General features: G+C 46.6%; 1 protein-coding gene across 5 annotated transcripts in view; it reads right to left on the bottom strand.

Moving 5' to 3' along the window:
* Positions 1–515: 515 nt before the first annotated feature.
* Schip1 (schwannomin interacting protein 1) overlaps positions 516–20640 on the bottom strand; it is a 755784-nt gene continuing 735659 nt past the window's right edge. For all 5 annotated transcript variants that reach the window (XM_055596822.1, XM_055596823.1, XM_055596825.1 and 2 more), the window contains 5 exons: positions 10467–10584; positions 9389–9586; positions 8507–8630; positions 5193–5286; positions 516–1167 (listed from right to left, as the gene is read on the bottom strand). In XM_055596822.1, the coding sequence (XP_055452797.1) occupies positions 1116–1167; positions 5193–5286; positions 8507–8630; positions 9389–9586; positions 10467–10584 (586 nt within the window). In that variant the 3' untranslated portion in view covers positions 516–1115. The remainder of the gene's footprint in view (positions 1168–5192; positions 5287–8506; positions 8631–9388; positions 9587–10466; positions 10585–20640) is intronic.

The following is a 20640-nucleotide window of genomic DNA, read 5'->3' as shown; positions in this document are numbered from 1 at the left end:
GGCTGAACTGGAGTTGTTCACAGGAGCATGGGCGATTAGCTACAAACCCGAAGTGAGTCCTTCAATGCCCAGCAATTATACATACATCCCCAGGCGGCAGAGAGGCTCCGAGAGCCCTCCCGCCCTTCAGGAGAGAATGCCAGTGGGCCCAGTCATGGGAGGCTCTTGTGCACATTATCACAGCTGCTCTGTTGTGTCAGGCTGGCATGCCACAAAAAAGAGTACAAACACTGGTCACGGGGCATGTTTGTTAACTGGAGTTTTGATAATTGACCCGACCAAGATGAATGGGTATTAATGAGTGGAAACATTCCACACGGGTAGCTTTAGCCAGTCCCAGAATTGCTGGCTCTGCGTCATTGCCATTGTGTCCACTCTCTTATCTTGCTACCTCCTTTGGAGCGATTGGCAATTTTCACGGAGAGGAGCTTTTTGGTGGGGATTTCGTGGCAAAGGAAAAAGGGGCAAGGAAGCAGAGCCAGTGTTTTTGTTAGTGAGCAAAAGGACAGATCATATGAAACAACGTTTTAATTTTTATTTTACATATTTATACATAAAACTTTCAAGGAACCATGTGGATCCAACAGAATGTTAATAGCACATCTAAGAATGAACCTCAGGTAGTCAACATTCACAAAATGTTGAAAACTGATTAAAATATACGTAGTATGGAGAGCTACGACTTCACTACGGGGCAGGCATGTATTTTGACTTGTATAGCACCGTCATTTACAGTTCCTCTTCAAAACTACAGTGAAGAATGGAAGTAGTCAATGGTAAAATACTGCTCCAACTCAGTCTCTAAACAAAGAAAAATAAAGTTAAAACTACCCTCCGCGTATCCACTTTTGTTGGTGGTGTAAGTACTGTACATTTCTTGTAACAATATCTCATAAAAGGCCTGATAGTAAGTGGCACGAGTAAAAAAAAAAAAATAAAATAAAAATAAAAAATAAAATAAATTAAGAAGCGAAGGCCAGTCACGGGACAGTAAGCTCGGACGTTACCAATGACTAACACTGGCGTCTGTTTCAGAGCCACCTTTAGCGACAGCAATTTTTACGACCACGGAAGCAAAGTAAATTCTAGCTTGTCCTCTGGTGGGCGCCTCGCTTTCACTTCGCAGGCATTTTCTCCGCCATGTGCTTCTGCTGACTCTCAGCGTGTCTGCAAAAGTCAGGGATACAGTCGCTCAGCACCGAGAAGAAAGGCCCAGGCTGCTTTCCAACCGACAGCTGCAACACCCTCCACACCAACATTCAGAAAGTTTCTTGATGTATGTACCTCAGTGTAGTGCACAGAGTTTACAACAAACTCTGTAAGAACTACAATTCGGTTAGCTACAGTGAATCTTCCACACAGAACACCAGGACATTTCTTGAATTGATTTTTCTTGACATGCTCATAGACTGCTGTGTGAAAGGCATCCATAGCTCTTCAGTTCCATCAGCGGGGCTGTGGTCTGCTTTGTTAGGGGAGGGGGACCCCGAGTCAGGGAGGAGTGCCTCCTTTAGGCTCAATTGACGGTTCTAGGTTTTATAGTAGGCGATCATGATTCCTGGATTTTGTGAATCTGAGGCTGGCAGATATTAGCACTGTGAAGAAGAAAAGTGCTGTGTCTAGAGATGTCAAGAGGTGAGGAAAGGGGATACCTGCACCAGTGAATATTTAAAATTTTTTTTTTTTTTTTTTTTTTTTTTTTTTGTATGCCAGCCGTTGCACCCAGGGCTGAGTAAGGCTGAGAGGTCCTTGTAGGGAATGTCCCAGTGGACACAGCTAGGAGGGGAACAAACGGCAAATGAGGAAAGGACAGCCAGAAAAGGAGCATTAAAGGTGGGACTGAAGCTCAATGCGGAACACTCGCCTCGCACGGAGGATGCCCAGCACTTCCGAAACCAAGAAGGTAAAACAAACAAGTCAAGAGCAGCTGTTGCCATTGAGTGGTCGAAAGTGAGCCGAGGGCTTATTTAAACACACCCAGACGGGGCAATTAACTAAGGCCGACTGGAACCTGGGGCTGGCTAATTTGCTCTTAGGAAAACTTACGTCAAATACATGATGAAAAGCTTTCTGTGGATACAAAGATTTCCCATGTCAGCTGAAGTCCCCCACCCCCAGTTAATCCTAAGGGCATAGTTACGACAATAAAATGGCCAAGGAGGCTGTGATGCAAAACTTGGACCAATCCAGAAGGTGGGTGGTGGGGACAGGATGGAGGGAATGGCTAGGTTCTTAGAAATCTCCTGAACAGGCACAACCCAAAGAATTGTAAGATCTGTAGGCTGCACAAGTTAAGGGTTTTGCAGGATGATTTTAGGAAATGACAAATCTTGTGTGGGGCTAACGCTGTGGTTTCTAGCTGTCATCAGGGTTGGGGACAGCAAGGGTGCCATCTGGATGTGGGGAGTCAGTGACGCCAAGCTTCATGGCCTGGTTTCATGCAGAAGGCCTCCTCTCCATCGTGCACAGAAGGCAAACCACAAGCAGTTTCAAAAACCGGGCAAGTGACAACAGCAGCCTTGCCACATGTGGAAACCCAGGAACACACAGCAAAGCACATTTAGCAATAGGAACCCAGGGAAAGGCTACTATTGGCCTTCCTTCCCCTAACAAAGCAGACCACGGCCCCGCTGATGGAACTGAAGAGCTATGGATGCCTTTCACACAGCAGTCTATGAGCATGTCAAGCAAAATCAATTCAAGAAATGTCCTGGTGTTCTGTGTGGAAGATTCACTGTAGCTAACCGAATTGTAGTTCTTACAGCGTTTGTTGTAAACTCTGTGCACTACACTGAGGTACATACATCAAGGAACTTTCTGCAGGGGCAAGAAATGGCAATAAACAGCTTTAGACGATATTAAAAGCTATGTGTTTTGGTTTTTTTTTTTTTTTTTGAGATACACATAGGGATTTTGTTAAAATTTTAAGAGGGAAAGGCTTTCAATAAACCTTTTCATTAATCACTTTTACATTAAAGTCTTTTATAAGATGTGTATCATTGAAGCCCTGCAAAGATGTCTTTTTTTTTTTTTTTTTTAAGTAAACAATCATTACTGAGGACCTGCTATGTGTATGGCAGGCCCAGTGTTGAATGTGAGACACAACAAAGAATTCAAATGGTGTCATCTCTGCTCCCAGGGTAGAGAATTTATCGTCCTCTGGGGAGAAATGGGGGGGGGGGGGGGGGGCAACAGTCTTGTTTGGGTGTTACTGTATTAATTCAGCTGCTGGTAGATACCTTCACCGATGAGGCCTGCTTTTTTCCTTTGGCAGATGAGGGATGAAAGAATTTAAGACAAGGGTCGGGGAGATAGCGAGGACTGAAGTTTGGATTCCAGAACCCACGCACACACGCGTGGGTGTGGAGACCCGCCTGTAATTATCGGAGAGAGGGGACTCCAGAGCAACCTGGCTAGTCAGACATCAAGCAGGATTCTTGCCATCAGCCTGGGGCTTTCACATAACCGTGGCTGTTAAAACTGAACCTCAACAGTATGCAGCTTTGGTTTTATTACCAAAAAATTTGTTCTGGTGACACCGCATGATTAGAAACTCATTGTCACCTGTTCCTCACGGGCCGAGAGCACTGGCACTACTTATGTCTGTGGGCTTCTCGGGTGTTGTGGAGCACATGCTAATGCTTTATGTCACGGTGATGTGTGAGTCCTTTCTTGGGGAGTCTCAGCCTTTGCTCTCATTCTATTTCTGGACTCAAAAGCAGCCGTTGTCTCCTGGTTTAAGAATGCCATAAGCACTCTCTAGGAAAAGGCACCACCGTCCATTTGCAATCACAGAAACGTCTGAGGTATTGTATGAGCTTATGTACATCATCTGTAACGTACATGTATGAGACATCCTGTATGTGTTTGGTGGGCTTTCCGATGAGGGGGTCTATTAAGACGTGAGCTATCCTGACCAGCACTAGCCTGACTTATTACTCTAGCCTGCTAGGCAGCTTGACACTCAGCTCTCCGTTTCCCCACGGTGAGAACAACATGGTGGCACCCAGGCTGTGGAAGGACACCAGGATCCCTGCCTTCCTGAAATGGCAGTAACAGATGAGCCACATAACTGCTGTCCGTTTGTGGCACCAACCACGTGGCTACTCCTGTACTGGAAACCAGCAATAGAATGGAGTGGATGAGGGCCACCTGCCTCGTGGGGAACGGAAGTTGTTCTAGGCTAGAACTGTTGCCTTGATTTAGAGGAAAGTGTCAGGAGTCCTCCTGAATGGACAGCTCTCACCATTCTGGGCCAGGCGGTAGCAGAGTGAGTAAAGTACTTGTTCCAAAAGTGTGGGGACTGGAGTTTGGAACCAGGGTCCCTTGTTATCTTTAACTGTCAACTTAACCCAGTTTGGAGTTGTCCAGGAAGATAGCTATGATGGAGTAATTGCCAAGATCAGATTGACTGGTGAGCCCAGCAGTGGGAAGACGTCTGCATTTTTAATTGATGTGGGAGGGCCTGCCCATTGTGGGTGGCACCATTCCCTGGGCAAGCGTCCTGGCCTATCTGAAGAAGCTAGCTGAGCAGTAACTGTAGTGAGCCGGACAGTAAACAAGACAGGAAACAGTACTCCTCTGTGGTTTCTGCCTTAGAGTTCCTACCCTGACTTCCTGCAGTGATGGGCTAGAACCTGTAAGATGAAATAAACCCTTTCCTCCCCTAAGTTGCTTTGGTCATAGTAATTGCTGTAGCAACAGAAACCCAACTAGAACATCACAGAAAGCTGGACACAGCACCATGTTCTGCAGATCTAAGACTTTTGACCGCAAGTTGGGAGCTGGAGACAAGAAATTCCTGGAAGCCCAGAGAACAAGAGATCCTGTCTCAAGCAGAAAGAAAGCCGAGGGCAGACTCAGGGTTGTGCTCTGTCTAACCTCCACATGCCTGCCCCCACCTCTCCCCTCTCTCTCCTTCTCTTACACACACACACACACACACACACACACACACACACACACACAGAGAGAGAGAGAGAGAGAGAGAGAGAGAGAGAGAGAGAGAGATGAAAAAAATGCATATCCTAAAGAGGATTTTGAGCCTCTAAATGGCAAATATCAACAGCTGTTTGCTGAGTTAGGCACAGAAGTAAGGGATTAAATCTCGAGAGCTAATTGTTGCCCTTGTCTTTCAACTTCAGTCTCCCTAAGGCTTCCTTTCTCCTTAGGAAGGGGGAAACCAGACTGACCTAGTCAAGTCTTCTATGTCCACCAGCATGGCATCTTGTTCTGTGTGAAGCTCATCCCGAATGAGGAGCAGCTGGACCAACTCTTCATTCAAACCTGGGGCAGAAAAGGGAACATTAGAAACCAGACCAAGCCACAGCTAAATCTGAACATGCAACTCTGAATAGCACAGTATGTATGTTCACAGACACAAAAGTACATGTAAACAGTTAAACATCCTAAGAATCTTTTCTTCTTCCATTGTGTGTGCGTAGCTTGCATGTGAGTATATGTATAATATGTGCATGTATGCGTGCATAACTGTACACATGGAAGCCCAAAATTTATGTTAGGGGTGATCATCAATTGCTCTTCCACCTTGAAATAAACACACCTTGCAGTCACACCCACAGCCCACTCACATGGCTAGTTTTGCTGGCGAGCTCGCTCTAGGGATCTGCTCTCTCTCCCTCCTAAGGTAGGATCCCGGTGAACCATCACACCAGCCAGCATTTAAGTGGGTTCCTGGAGCTCTGAGCTGTAGTGGCCTCTTACATTAGCATCTTCTATGATCAGGTGAAACACCCATTGGCACAACATGACCTGTTTGTAAAGTTATAAAGGTGCCGAAGAGCTGGCCATTGCTGGTGCACACCTTTAAGCCCAGCACTCAGGAAGGAAGAGGCAAGGCGGATCTCTATGAGTTTGAGCCTGGTCTACAAAGCTAGTCCAGGACAGCCAAGGCTACACAGAGAAGCCATGTCTTGAAAAAAACCAAACCAAACCAAACCAAACCAAACCAAACCAAACCAAACCAAACCAAACCAAACCAAACCAAAAGGTGTTGAATATAAGGATTAAAGCACAGACTATCTCTTAACCAAAATGTTCAGAGTGGGAAATGTCTCTGCTTTCTAAGTTTTTTGAGTCAGAGTATTAATATAATCATTTAGATGATTATACAATATAAAAAGGGTTGATAAGTTAATCAACTCCCAGTCCAAACTATGAAACTCTTTGGATATTTCACAACATTTTGTATTTTAGATTTAGAATACTCAACCTGTATTTTCAATTCATTCATAGTGTAGTCGGAAAAGAAATTGCTAGCCACTAGAAAAAGAGCTTGCTGTAAAAGCAGGGCTTTAGGGCTGGAGACACAGCTTTGTGGTTAAGAGCACTTTTTGCTCTTGCAGAGGATCTGGGTTTGGTTCCCAGCACCTACATGGGAGCTTACGACCATCTGTAAATCCAGTTCTAGAGGCTCTAATGCCCTATTCCATGCTCTGCAGGGACTGCATGCATGTCCAGGCAGACAAAACACTCCTACAGACAAAATAAAGATAAATGAAATTTAAAAACCATGTGCTAAAGAAATGTCTTTAAAAGAAAAGTCAGGGCTTTGAGGAAGTGTAAAGAGCCGGTGTATGGATTATATTAATTTATTTTGCATGTATGGCTGCACAACCCTTCATCTTGAGGAGCTGCTCAGTCCCTAAGGATGCTACCTGTGACACCTAGCTCAGAGGGAGGGGCTAGAGAGGAGCGTTGCTCTGAGAAAGAATATTCTCTGGAATCTTTCTCTTGATTCTAAAACATTACCTGGGCACTGAATACTTCTCATTTTTTATTTGGATCTAGTGAAAAAAATTATCTTTTTTTTTAGCTGCTCCTGGATGGCTTTCTCAATTACCACCAACAGTGTCCACACATAGGAACCTTAGTGCACAGGAAGTTTGTTTTTGCAGACCCCTACCCCAAGACCTATATAAACTTTTAAACTTTCTATTAAGAAAAATTTCAACTTAGCATAACAGCAGAGAAATCCAGTTAATGACTCCCCACAGACCCTGCTGGCTTCAACAAATGAGCAGCTTGGACTGAATCAGATGCTGAGACTCATAGCCAAGCATCAGGCGGAGCTCGGGGAGTCGTAAGGAAGAGTGGGAGGGAAGGACAGAAGGACCAGGAAGGGGCAAAAACACTGCAAGAAGACCAACAGAGTCAACTAAACTAGACCCCTGGCAGCTTATAGAAAGGGGAGCACCAACCAAAGAGCATGCATGGACTGGACCTAGGCTCCCTACCCATATGTAACGGATGGGCATTTTGATCTGCATGTGGGTTCCCTAGTAAGTTGACTGGGTGCTGTCTATGACATGGACTCTGCTGCCTGCTTTTGATCACTTTGCCTTAGCCAGGCTGGTTTGCCTGGCCTTTATGGATGAGGGGGAGATCAGTCCTGATGTGACTTGATGTGTTGAGGTGGCGGGGAGGGGTTGGGCGTAGCTCCCCTTTTCTGAAGACAAGGAGATGTCAGATAGAGTAAAGAGGGCGGGAAGGAGGGATGGGGAGGAGAGGAGGGAGGGGAGGGCTATGATCAGGATATGAAGTAAATATATGAATTAAAAATAAATAAAAAAAAACAAAACCATAAAAAGTTAAAACAAAACAAAACAAAACAGAACAGTGATCAGCTTGAATCATTTCCTCCTGAGTCTATAGGACCATTTTCCAGCTATTACAGAAACATACCATTTTATCATTGGAACTGTAAATGCATCACTCTGCATATCTTAAAGAAAGGGCTTTTTAAAAAACTCACAAGATTCCCATACCCTTAGCAAACCTACAATAACGGTGATAACAAACTGGTCCCTTTGAATGTATTTGATGGCCATTTCTCTTGCCCCTGGGAATTCCTTTCAATTGTATAAATCCATGGGATTATACAGCCATATTCTGGGGGCTGGTGACATCACCTAGCTGACCAGGCTGCCACGGGGACTCCATCTTTTCCCGGGCCAGCCATTACCTGCTCTCTGTCCAATAGATGACCTCCAATGAGGGTGGTCCCTACCAACTCCCCACCCTCTCTGGATGCTTCGAGCTTAGACTTTGTAACTTTTCCATATTTGGAAATATACATTCACCAGCATAAAAAAAAAAAAGTAAGTCTCCTTTGATGCTCGCGATGACAGATAACTACAACAAACGTGTACATAGTAAGGTAGAAGGGAAAATTGTGCAAAGCTTGCAGCCATAGGAGCTTATTCCAGAAATACATGCAATTAAATGCATGCCCTGTGCTAGGAGCTAGCAATTTAAAAAAGGCCCGTAACCATGGTGAACCCTGAACAATTTTGAAAGCTTCTGACATTTTATAGCTTAAAGGAAAAAAAAAAAAAAAAGGAAAGGAAAGGAAACAATAACAGAGCGCTGTGATTGTCTTGATCTTGCAAACACGGAGGCAGCCCCTCCGTGTGATGGCCCCACGGAGCGATGGCCCTCAGCGTCTTCTACGTCCAGCCTCCTCCCGCGCGGCCCTCCCACTTACTTTCGATCTGCGAGTGGAGGTCATTGACGATCACCTGTAGCTGCCCAATCGTCATGTCTCTCAGGTCGGTGGGCTTCAAGCTTCTTTTCATCAAGCATTCGCTGATGTGAGGCATGTGAGGCAGCTGGGGACACAAGGGAGCGGCACAGGAGTGAGCGGGGCACCACCGACCCTGGGAGAGACCCAGCCTCACCCTCCCGCTTCTGTCCAGCCCCTGAGCCACCCAATGGGGGCCCCACAGCTAACATCCATTTCCTGCTCTGATGTCCTCTGCACACCCAAATAATACGTTGTGTGTGATCACAGGCTTTCTGGTTGGTCTCTGACACCTGAGTGACAGGGGACATAAGTAAACAGGAACAGCACGGCTAAAACGAACAACCTCAGCTGCTGCTCACCGCGCTATACCTTACCACCAGCATGCGCGGTGCTCTGAGGGCTTTTTTCCTCGGGTCTTCAACACTCCTACTCTCACCCAGGCGCTGCTATTCACACTGCACATGGGAAAACTGACACGGGAGCCCCTCCCCCCCATGTCAGACCCCTGCTGCAGGTCGGCAGCAGAGCTGACCGTGACTGCTAAGTCCGGGGCAAATATTCATCGCGCCATACTGTCATCCTCAGAAGGTAGGGACAGCAACATTGCACTTGGGATAGAACACAGGAGCACAGGAGACCTGAATCAAGGGCAAGAGTTTACTTCTGTAAAATGCTGCCCATGTGTTTCTCAGTGTGACAGTAGAAGGGAAAAGGAAACAGGCTTCGTTCTTTCTCAACTGCTTTTAGCCAACTGCCTCAGAGAAACCCAAGTTTGCATAATTCTGGGAAAGAACCCATCCTCAGCCCCAAACGCTCGCTTGCATGCCAGCCTCCGCTGCTTACAAGATCAGCGACGGGAGACTTTTTCCTGTTCTGTTTTTCCACTTCTACTTGCATTTTGGCCATTGGTTTGGCCATAGCCAGGGCCATTTTGGCTTCAGCTTGTAATTTCTTTTGCCTTGTGAGGAAGTCCATGTCATCCAGGGATTCGGATTCCTCCTCCGTAGTGTCTCTGTCAGAGTAGGAAGAACTCTGCTTGCTCTGGGAAAGAAGGAAAAAAAAAGAGCAGCTTCAAACGCCACTCCAGGTACCACTCACTCGGGGAAGGGCACTGGCACCGGGGTCCTTTCTCAGCATGGCTGGAAGCCTGGCAGCAGAGCCACTACCCACGTGATCTTACTGCAGCCTGCCCGTTGGTCCCAAGAAACCTACAAAGGGGCCTACTTAGAGTGATTCCGTTCTGAGCACAATCAGAAAGAGCAGTAGAAGTTATCACGGGGCTGTGTTTAGTGATGGCACCCAGAGCCAGGGTCTGAGACCGTTCTCTAAGATCAGGCATCCAATGGTATCTGCCCTATGCTCAGAGGCCAACACACACCTTCTGGTCATCGGTACAAAGGTGAAAGCCACCACAGAGGGGAAAACATCTGAGCAGCAAGCATCCATGGTTATTCTAGATTGAACACTTGGGAAAGGGCTGAGCCTCTAGTTCTAAGCCCGACAGGGATGAATTCTGTCACACGTGTATGTATGTGTGGGAGAGTTTCCTTATCTAGTCCTGGCCAATTCTGAACTCACTGTGGAGCGAGGGCTGACTTCAAATCTTGTGATCTTCCTGCCACAGTGCTGGGATTACACCAGTGCTGGCACACACCACCACGCCCAGCTTCCTTTTAAAACCTCTAAAAGTGTAAGTGATTTCTCTCATCGTCAACAGCGTTGATCAACATTATTAGCCTTATCATGCCGTGATTTTGACTTTGCAGTCATTGTCATATTCTCTAGAAGCATGTGATCTCCCAAGATGCCTTTTCCTCTCGTACCCCTTAGAATGGCTGCTCCTGGTTCGCAACAGAGTAAAAGCTGAACAGCCAGGAAAGGGGACAAGGCGAGGCCTCTGCTGGTGGCCGTGTGGACTTACCATGGGGGACAAGGGCGTGTCCAAGCTGGTTTCAGTCTTGCTGTCATCGGCATCACTGTCCTTGTCACTGCCACTGTCGTTGACAAAGCATATCTGGAGGTTCATCCCGCTCTGTAGTCTGGGGAGAAACAAACAAGGCACCAATCCATGTAGCTATTTGTTATCTGGCTGTAGCTAATTAACTACACTGGATTTACCAACAGAAAATAGGTTTATGAGTTCTTCATGTGAAAAAATAATTCTATGTTGGAGCGATGTTTTTGTGTGCTGTGTTAAGGTTGTCCTTGCGGATTCAAACGCTGGTTTCAGTACCAGCAGACAGCTGAGCACGGACTGAGCATCACCTGTCTCAGGATATGTAGACACTGTTCTCCACCTCCTTCAACTGGTTACCTCCTAGAGAAAAGGCAAGAGAGAGAGGCTGGACTTCTGGAGAGAACAGCGCTCAGGGAGAATGAGGCACGAAGAGTCACCAACTAGACACGGAGAAAGTTGGACTAGTGAAACTGAGGCGTTGTTAAAGGACCACGCGCTAAAACATAGGTGAATACAAAGGGGTTAACATAGGCTATAAGAGCTATTTGGAAACAACACGAAGCTAAGGCCTAAAGCTATAAAATAAATATAAGTCTCCATGTCATTATTAAGAGCTGCGGTGGGCATAGCAAGTCCGTATGCTTTTACTTCTACATTTTCTTTTGTGGTTGTTCATGTTGGGACAAGATTTTGCTATGTAGCCTAGGCTGGCAGTCCTCTGCCTCAGCCTACTCTTTCCTGCAAATGGAAATCTCATTTTCCTGCAAACGGACCTCCCTGTATTCCATTCTTTTTTTCCACATTAGTTTGTTGCTTAAAGTTAGATGTTATAGCACCCAGTGAATAACAAACACATAGTTGGGACATATGAAAAGATGCTTTGCGTTTGCAGTTCTGCCAATCCAGATGAATAGACTTCAGCCGATAACGTTGTGTGATGCTACCTAGGAGTCTGTTTTGAAAGGACAATGCAAAGAAGTTCACTATAGCCCATACCCCCAGACTAGAGCTCTCTGAAGAAAGTCTCCTTCCTTTCCAGTAAGATGGGATCACTTCAAGGAAACCTTTATTTAAAGCAGTTGCCAAAAGCCAATGGAGGAAGCTCACTTATGTCACTCAAACACCATAGGTTTGTCCACCCGGAGAAGCATAAAGAAATCCCCAGGTGTTCAAATTAATAGAACACACGTGCTTCCGCAGACCACCTCCCGCCCTGCACCATGAGAAGACACACTGCTCGGGAGCTCGTCAAGACTCTGAAACTCCAGAAAGGATGCTCTTGGCAGCGGAGTCAGGAAGGGCGACAAACATGGCCAGACCGGGGGGAGGGGGGGGGTCAGCTCTCGGTCCTAACTTGCTTTTGAAGGTGACCCACATTTCAGTACTGTTTGGTGATTCTCAGCATCTCCAATACCCCAGGCCTAGGGAGAAGTGAGGGAGACTCCTGTGCTGCAAGGGACCACCGTGAGCCAGTCTAAGCTGGCTTTGGGGTAGAGGACACCAAACCTGCTCAGGTGTTACTGCTGTCATGAGGTTCTAATCTAACATCTGATATTTGTGTTTGGTGCTATTTACCCTAAGGAGTGAGAAACTTTGCACAATTGCTCATATGACTGATCTGACTGGAAACACAGTATCCATTTAATTGCCTGACCCCCCCCCCTCCACCGCACCCCCAAGTGCCTCAGCACTGCAATTAGGATGGGTATGTACTGCCACCTATCGTTAAATTTTATAATTACACAAGCTCCAGCTGATTGCGCCTTCAAGGTAGCCTCTCTTCCTGAGTAAGTGCAGCCAGGCCACAGTCTCTGAGATGACTGGTTCCTAGTGGGTTCCAAACCCCGAGTTTGTTCAGAGCTTGGCAGGAGGCTTGACGTGTGCTCTGTATGTGGGAAGGTGGGCAAAGGGACAGAGCTGACGTGAGTTTCTAAAGGAACCTTACTCTGTTCACCCATCCACTGCCATCTGATGCTGTCAGCTGTCTGTCCATAACTAGCCCTTCATTGGTGCTGGGACATGCCTCCCTCAAACTTTCTTCACGTAGCTAGCGGTATCTAGCACGTTCAGGTTTCCCTTTGATCCAGACAAATCTAATTTAACAAATTTGTGATATCTGTAGTTTGTCTAAAAAGTAGAACCAGGCAATTTTAGCAATAAACTCAAGATCTAGGGTTTGGAAGGCGACAGCAAAGACAGATTGGGAACACTTTTCTATTCCACCCGAGTCTAGGATTATGTAGCATTTCCCAGGTGTGAGTAACATCTTACAAAGAAGCATCGGGATGCTGGGGATCCAGACTGTGAAAATATAAAACCAGCAAGAACATCACGAAAACAAGTCAGATGCCCAAGGACACACACCTTCATTCTGAAGAAAGTAGGATTATGAATTCTGTAGCTCTGCCCCAAGCTGGTCAACCACCACAAGAAGCTTCTGACACAGTAGCCCCGTGAGAAGCTGAACAGAGCTTGGGCGGGTTGGGGGGGGGGGAGTGGGCTTGTAATTCCTTACAGTGGTAATCGCCAAGAATGTGACTCACAGGGATGCTGTGACATCATAGGCTTTCAGTAAAGACATCTGCAGTGGGCTCCCATTTCAAGAGGGATTTTTCTGCCTTTAGCCTTTAATCGCATTTTAGGAGGAAGGCAGCTCTGGGTGAAACTCAACCGCATTCCCCAAGCAGAGGCCTGGCTGTGGGGTAACGGGGCACCAGGTCTTCTAAAGGCCCCTGTGCCACAGAGCCAAAGAACAGATAATCCCTATTCTTGCCTCCCAGCCTGGCAATGAGATGCGCAGCTGTCTGCTAGGCTTATTTCTGAAAACTGCACTTCCCTGAGTCTCCGCCCCCACCATTAAGTCCTGCAAAGTTCAGTCTGGGCCTCATCTTCCTCTGTCTCTCCAGCACAGTGCCATGAGAAAACAACAAGATTTTGTTTATGAAAGCTATCATTTCAAAGTATCTCATTCAGGGTCATTTAATATAAAAAAAATTATTTATGTGTGTTTGCGTCTGTGTGAGTATATTTACATACGTGAGTTTGAGTGCCTGTGGAAGCCAGAAGAGGGTATCAGACCCCTTGGAGACGGGTCCTCTGGAAACAGGTGCTGGGATCTGAAGTCTGGCCCAAGCCATCTCTCTAAGGCCTTAGCTTATGTTTTGAGTGGTATTTAGCAGAACAATGCATTAAAAAGCCACTGGTAGTCTGCCTGGCTGGTTGATTTTACTTCTGGAAGGTCTAGGCAGTGATTACCCCAGGAACCTCTTGCTGCCAGAGCTACAGACATGGAGCATCCCATCTGGGTCTGGATAGAGAGCTGCTGTTGGAGAAGGCTCGGACCCTGAAGATGTATATCTACCGGACAGACACAACAGCATGACCAGAAGTGGCTCCCGTGTGATGGTCTTGATTGCTGAGGTGGGAGGGCACTGGGTGGAGAGATTCAGAGGCTGTGTTGTACAGGGAGAAGACCATCTCTTGGAAGAGGGCTGTGCTGACTTCAACTGCAGTTACGAGGAACGCTGTCACAATGTGCATGGGGCTGGGAGGATGGCAGACACAGAAAGCTCTTTGCTACCAAAGGAGATCTCAAAACACAGCCAGTGGCAATACAACTCGGTAAAACAACAAAACCAAAACCCCAAACCAGCTCTTCATCAGGCAGTGATATACACTCTACCCACAATCCTAGCACACAGGAAGCAGGGGCAGGAAGGTTGAGACTTGAGGTCGCCCTGGTCTGCATGAGGAGTTCTTGTCTCTAAAAGCCAAGGGACCGGCATACAGCTCAGTGATTACCTCAACGATTACAACAGCGGCCTAGGACAAGCAAGGCCCTGGATCTGATTGCTAGTACTGATGGGGGAAATCCGTATCTTTCAAAAATATGAAGATAACACTTATGTTCTCTAGACAGAAGCAACTTCTTGGTTTAAGTTTTCTGGTGACTTCCAGGAGGGCGGGAAAGATCGTAAAGTAGGTTCTTGTCCTTGGGCTCAGGTTGGGGTGGTTAAAGTCTGGTCTGAGAGCAGCTCTAAAGCCCAGAGTTCCTCCATGCTTTCTGGTTCTAGAAATTAGGATCTGGCTTAGGTATCAATGCATGATTATTTTTTAAAATTAATTTACTTATCCATTTTACATCCCAATCGTAGCCCCCTCCCTCTTCTCTTGATCCTATCCTCCTTCCCTCTTCCCTGATCCCTCCTTCCCTACTCCTCAGAAAAGGGGAGCTCACCCTACTACTAACCTACCCCACTCATCAAGTCCCATCAGGACTGAGCACATCCTCTTCACCTGAGGCCTGGCAAGGCAGCCGTGACACGGGAATATATATATACGTGTGTGTGTATGTGCGTGCGCCTGTGTGTGTGTGCGCCTGCTGTATGAGTGCACGTGTGGAGCTCAGAGGAGGTTTTCGTCTACCTCCATGCAGTTTATTCTTTTGGGACAGTGTCCTTCACTGAACCTGCAGTTCAGTTAGGCTGGCTGGCCAGTGAACTCCAGGATCTGTCTCCGGGCCTCCAATCCTGGGGTTATATGCCGTTGTCATGCCCGGCTTTTGTGAGGGTGCTGGGGATCTGAACTTGGGTCCTTGTGCTTGCACACAAGCATCCTCACTCACCAATCCATCTCCCCTATTTTAAAATTCCACAGTCTTACAAATAAAGCTGCTACGAACACAGTTAAGCAAAAGATGCCCCTCAATGGAGGAATAGATACAGAAATTGTACAAGGAAATCGTGAGATTTGCAGGTAAATGGATGGAGCTATAAAAGATCATCCTGACTGAGGTAACTCAGAAACAGAAAGACATTCATGGTATATACTCACTTATAAGCAGATATTAGCTGTATAATATAGGACAGCCATCAACAGACCTAAACACTAAGGAGGACCCTAGGGAGGATGCTTAAATCTCATTCAGAATGGCAAACAGGATAGATACTAGAAGCGGTGGAAGAGAGGAAGCAGGATGGGAGCTTACTATATATAGAGGGTCCTCTGAAAGGATTCACCCAACAGGGGATTGAAGCAGATGCTGAAACTCAGGACCAAACTTTAAGAGTTCAGGGAGTCTTACGGAGGAAGAAAGGGGTGGGAATAGAGTGACATGGAGGGGACAGGAGCCCCACAAGGAGATCTAAGCCTAGGGGGTCCTGCAGAGACTGATGCACCAACCAAGGACCATGCATGGAGAGGACCTAGAGCCCCTGATAAGATGTGGCCGACTGGCAGCTCAATCTTCATGTGGATGTCTGAGTGAGGGGAACAGAGGCTGCCTCTACCATGAACTCGGTTGCCTGCTCTTTGATCACTCGCCCCTGGTGATGCGGCCTTACTAGGTCAAAGAGGAAGAGGGTTCAGGCAGTCCTGATGAGACTTGATAAGCTATGGGCAGATGGCAGAGGAGCAGTCTAGGGGAGGAGGTTAGGGTTCAGGAAGAAGGAGGGAGGGTGGGACTAGGCGTAAATAGTTGAGGGAGGGGGCTTCAATCACGATATAAAATTGTGAAAAAAAATTAAAATAAAAAAATTCTACAATCTTCTCTCATACCTTGACTCCACCATCAATCCCTGAATAGGCTCTCGTGCTGGTAGATGTGTGTCTTCATCTCAGAGATCAGAACCAAAGCCCCAGGAACACAAGAGCTCTGACGAGAGCAGTGGATGCACCCCAGTGGCCTCTAGCTGGCTGCAGACGTTTGAGCAAGGCCATCAACGCTCAAGTCAGATCAGCAGAACTGCCCAGCTGAGGCGGGCTCCGGAGAAGGACCCTTACCACTGAAGGCAGTGGATATCACAGAGCGTCATCCCTGTGCCAACGGGTAATGGTCTGAGGTTGCAGAGCAGGCGATCACACGCTGGACTTCCGATTTTTGAATCCAGCGAAATGTCCTCCCATCACACCTTAATCAAGGCTTTTAGTTTACTAGAAGCTACCTCTGTTTGGCAGCATAATTTTACAGGGCTCACGCCTCCCGTCGTTGCTAGTAATTTCAAGGCGACTGTACAGCCTCCCTCAGGAAACAGAGCAAGAGGGAACTTCCATATGCCTATGGGTTTCCGGCTTGTACTGCTCATTAACCGTCTACAGCCAGTGTGGATTGCAAGCCACGGCCTGCAGTGCCATTCATAACTCAACAGCTCCGACTGGTTTGTGGCCAAGCTGTTGGAATACATTATTTCCATTTATTTGAGTGGATCTTTGATGCATTATTTAAAGGTTTTATACATAATGAATACTCACCCATATTTTTCATGGCATTTTTTTTTCTGTTTCATATTGATTTCAAAGGGGACAGAGCATAAAATATGGATTATAACTACCCAAGGGTATGTATAAATGCATTTCATTTCTCTGGGACTATGTCATGATACATGTGAGAACAACTAAGTTTTGGGTGAGTGCTAGCTGCATGCTGTGTGGGAAGGTTTACCACGTCAAGAGGACGTGCTACTGCTTGGTAAAGAATTGTAAGATACTTGTCCATCCCACAAACTCTGCCTCATTCTTTTCCCCATCTTCTGTGCCTTGTAGATATTTACCTTGGAAACTACACTAATGCCTACCGCTGTTTAAAAAAAAAAATGACAAAGGAACGAGATTTCTACTTTTTCCACATTTATTATGAAAACCCAAGGCTACAGCTTATTTTATTCTAGTGGGATTGTGTAAACTTCCTCTTGCTTAGGGGTACAGTCAAGAAACAGGAAAACACTCTATTGGACTTTAAAAAATCATTTTGTCTATGTAGCAGCTGCTGATGTTGCTGGTTCAACAGATGGCATCACCACATAGAAGCACCGTAAATGATTTTCCTACGCATGTATGCAGAGAAAAGGATTGCTTGATTGTTCATTCGTTCATTCATTCATTCATTCATTCATTCATTCATTCATTCATTCATGGATCAGGCAACATACTTTCTAATTTGCTACAGCACCACTACACTCTGTTGGTTTTAATTTGGATTATCTCACTCATTCCACACAGACATTTTATTGGTTCTTGACTTCTATAAGTGGAGGAGGCCTGGCAGTTGAGAGAGCACTAAACCCAGGTTTTCTAACAGGTAGCCAGTGCCCGAGTCATCAGTCAGAAATGTGGAGACACACACATTGGAAGGGAACTCAGAGCACTTGGTGGACAGTCCCCCACTCCATAGATGCAAAAGTACACACTTTTGCTACCTGGACATTAATAAAGTAAGGTGCTATCCAGGAATGCTAAAGCAGGGCACTTCAGATTAAAGGAAGTAATCCTTTAATCTGGCAGATGGATGAACCCAGGAGAAAGCCGGGAGGGCCCTCCTCCAGAAATTGTGTGTCTAGAGAAGCTAATGGGTATTTCTAACTAGGTGCCAGCTAATGGGTGCCAGCTGATGGGGGAACATGTCACTTTATGTCTTGTCCTGACCTGGCATCTTAAAAGACAGGGAAATGACTCTAAAGGCGGTGAATGTGTGAACCACTACCACTGGGGTTTCTTCTCTGCACCCCCCCACACCCCCCATTCTGCTCCCACCTTTAAGGCTAGTTCTCAGTTCTCCTTTCTGTACACGTTTGCAGCACCGCTGACAGGCTTCCAAGGCCTCAGAGTCTCCTCAGTGGCTAAGCAGCTGGCAGAATCAGGGCCTCCATCCACCAGCCCATTCCCTAACCGAGGCCCAGGAGAGCTATAAATACTTGCATTCCTCAGACAGCTGTTGGTTCTCATTCCGAATCAGTGTCAATTTCCTTCACTAATGACCACTTCCCCGTAATTGAATTTGGAATTACAGGATTCTAATGTCGGGAAAATGTATTTCCAAGAGGAACACTCTCCAGTATGAATGGAAGGCCCAAACAAGCCCTCTTAGGTGGTAATAGGCACAAAATAGCTGTCCCTCCTAGATGTCAAATGTGGTCTACTTTCATCTTAATTGAGTTCTGATAATTTCCAAATGTCCTATTTATGAAATACAAAGTTGCCACTTGTGAGCAGCTATTATATGCCAGGCCCTTTACCTACCTTCCTTAGGAAGTGCGGCGTGGGGACCTTGCTTTACACATGAAAGGTAAAGCCCCAGACAGGTAAACTGCACGAGGCCCCAGGGGCATGTGTCCTTCCTGCTATAGGACACTTTAAGAGGGGTGGAATGAATTCATAAATGAGAAAGAGAGAGAAGATGAAAAAAAGAAATAAAATAAAACCAAAATGAGACAAAAAGCTGGAAATGGAAATGCTTAAGAATAAACGATGAAATATGATGAGTTACTCAGCTAGCAAATGCACTCACTCATGCATGTACTCATGCATGTACACACACACACACACACACACACACACACACACACACTGGAATAGCTGTGAAAATAGCTGTAAAGTCCTGATATAGCCTTAAGTGAGAAAAAAAATGGCCATAAACAGTAGCTACAATGTGATTTCAGTTTTAGACACAAAAATGCATACAGAAGAGCCAGTAGCTGGGCGGGAGAGACACACCTTCTGCTCTGTCTGATGAACAAGGTTCGGTCCCCAGGACTCACGATAATGGAAGGCATCGACTCTTACAAGTTGCCCCTCTGTGGCCACGGCTCACATGTGCTCCCCAACCCACAAAAAGAGAGAAAACGTAGGCCGTATTTCAAACATATAGGTAAGATGGGAAAAAATAGACCTAAAGACTTTTTTGACGGAAGACATTAAGTTGACTTTAGACTTGTCTCTCTTGAACGCCTCTGAGCTGTCATGTGTGGGCGCATAGTAAGGATTAAAAAAGGGAAAGGAGAGAAAGTGAGAGTTGGCGGCCGAGCTTGTGTGCTGGAGGAAAGGTGAGTGGGGCTCAGCGTCTGACAGCGGCAGTCTGACTCAGACCACACTGAAGCACGCCGTGTGTGAGTCACGCTTGAGTCGGTCCAGGCTCGGGTTTGGCAGGCTGCTGTGGACAGTGGAGATGATCCGTGGGCAGCTAGGAACCCGCTTCCTTGTAAGGGAACAGTTCCGTGGACAGGCTCTTACGGTCGCCCCCGGGCAACCCTCCCAGCCTCAACCCCATTCCTCTCCTTGAGCCGGCCATAAACCACAGACCCTAATAACTGGCAGAAATGTAAACTGTTGCATTTTTTCAAAGCCAGCCATTCTGCTTAGTCTGCGCAGGCCCTGAACTGAAAGTTCTCTCTCCTGTTGATAGCTGCTAAAGCCATGCAGGGTAGAAACGTAAGCCTTCCTTTGTCAGGTGTCCAAGTGCCTCCTGTGAAAATATGGCGGACAAGGGCCAGCGACTGTGTGATTTTTGAGAATAACTGGGTTGGTCAGGTTTGTGTGTTTGTCTTTTGGTATTGGTGATGGGGTGATGGAACCCAGAGCCTCTCACACACACCAAGATCAAGCTCCACTGAGCTCTGAAGTTCTAGATGAATACTTTAATTCAGATTATTTTATACTTTTCAACATGGAAACACAGCTCTCACCTCTTTCATGGTCATACTGAGAAAAGCTTAGAGGTTGCTACTTGGCCTTGGTTCCATAGTAAGCTTTGCCTTAAAAACAGCCCTTTCAAGGTTACCCTCTGGGGCTGAGGAGATGGCTCAGTGGTTAAGAGCACTTGCTGCTCTTGCAGAAGACTTGGGTTCTGTTCCCAGCACCCAGCCAGCAAGGGTGCCACTGTGGGGACAAGAAAGACATAGAAAGGTGCCATGGGTGGTGTAGGAGAGTTCAACTCTGACAGGACAAGTTCCAGGAAACCTTCACTAATGTGTTTCTTACTCTTTTTTTTTTTTTGGAGGGGGGTCTCATGTACAAGAGACACACATGATAAAGTGTCTGTCCACGAGGACAGCTGCACACATGAATTCACAGCACTGTTGTTGCTTTCACACGTGATCGTGATTGTGTGTGACCGAGCCAGCCGCATTCCAGCATGGAAGGGAAGGAGGTACACGAGTCCCTACCCTTGACTGAGAAGCCGCTGGGGGAGGGAAAGTCGGGTTTTGTTATGGGTGTGGCCCCCGGCAGGTGGCTCATAGGCCAATTGATGTCCCCACCCCAGCATGTGGGCAACATACGTGGGACGACGTGGAATAGTAAACAACAACAAAACACAAAGCTGGGAGGGGCTGAGAGGTGGCGGGCAGTTCTGAAAGGAGTTAGGGGG

The sequence above is a fragment of the Psammomys obesus genome, unplaced genomic scaffold, assembly GCF_907164565.1.
Source record: "Psammomys obesus unplaced genomic scaffold, mPsaObe1.curated_primary_1811, whole genome shotgun sequence".
Lineage (NCBI taxonomy): Eukaryota > Metazoa > Chordata > Mammalia > Rodentia > Muridae > Psammomys > Psammomys obesus.
The sequence above is the reverse complement of the archived record's forward strand: the minus strand, read 5'-3'. Positions and strand labels throughout refer to the sequence as shown.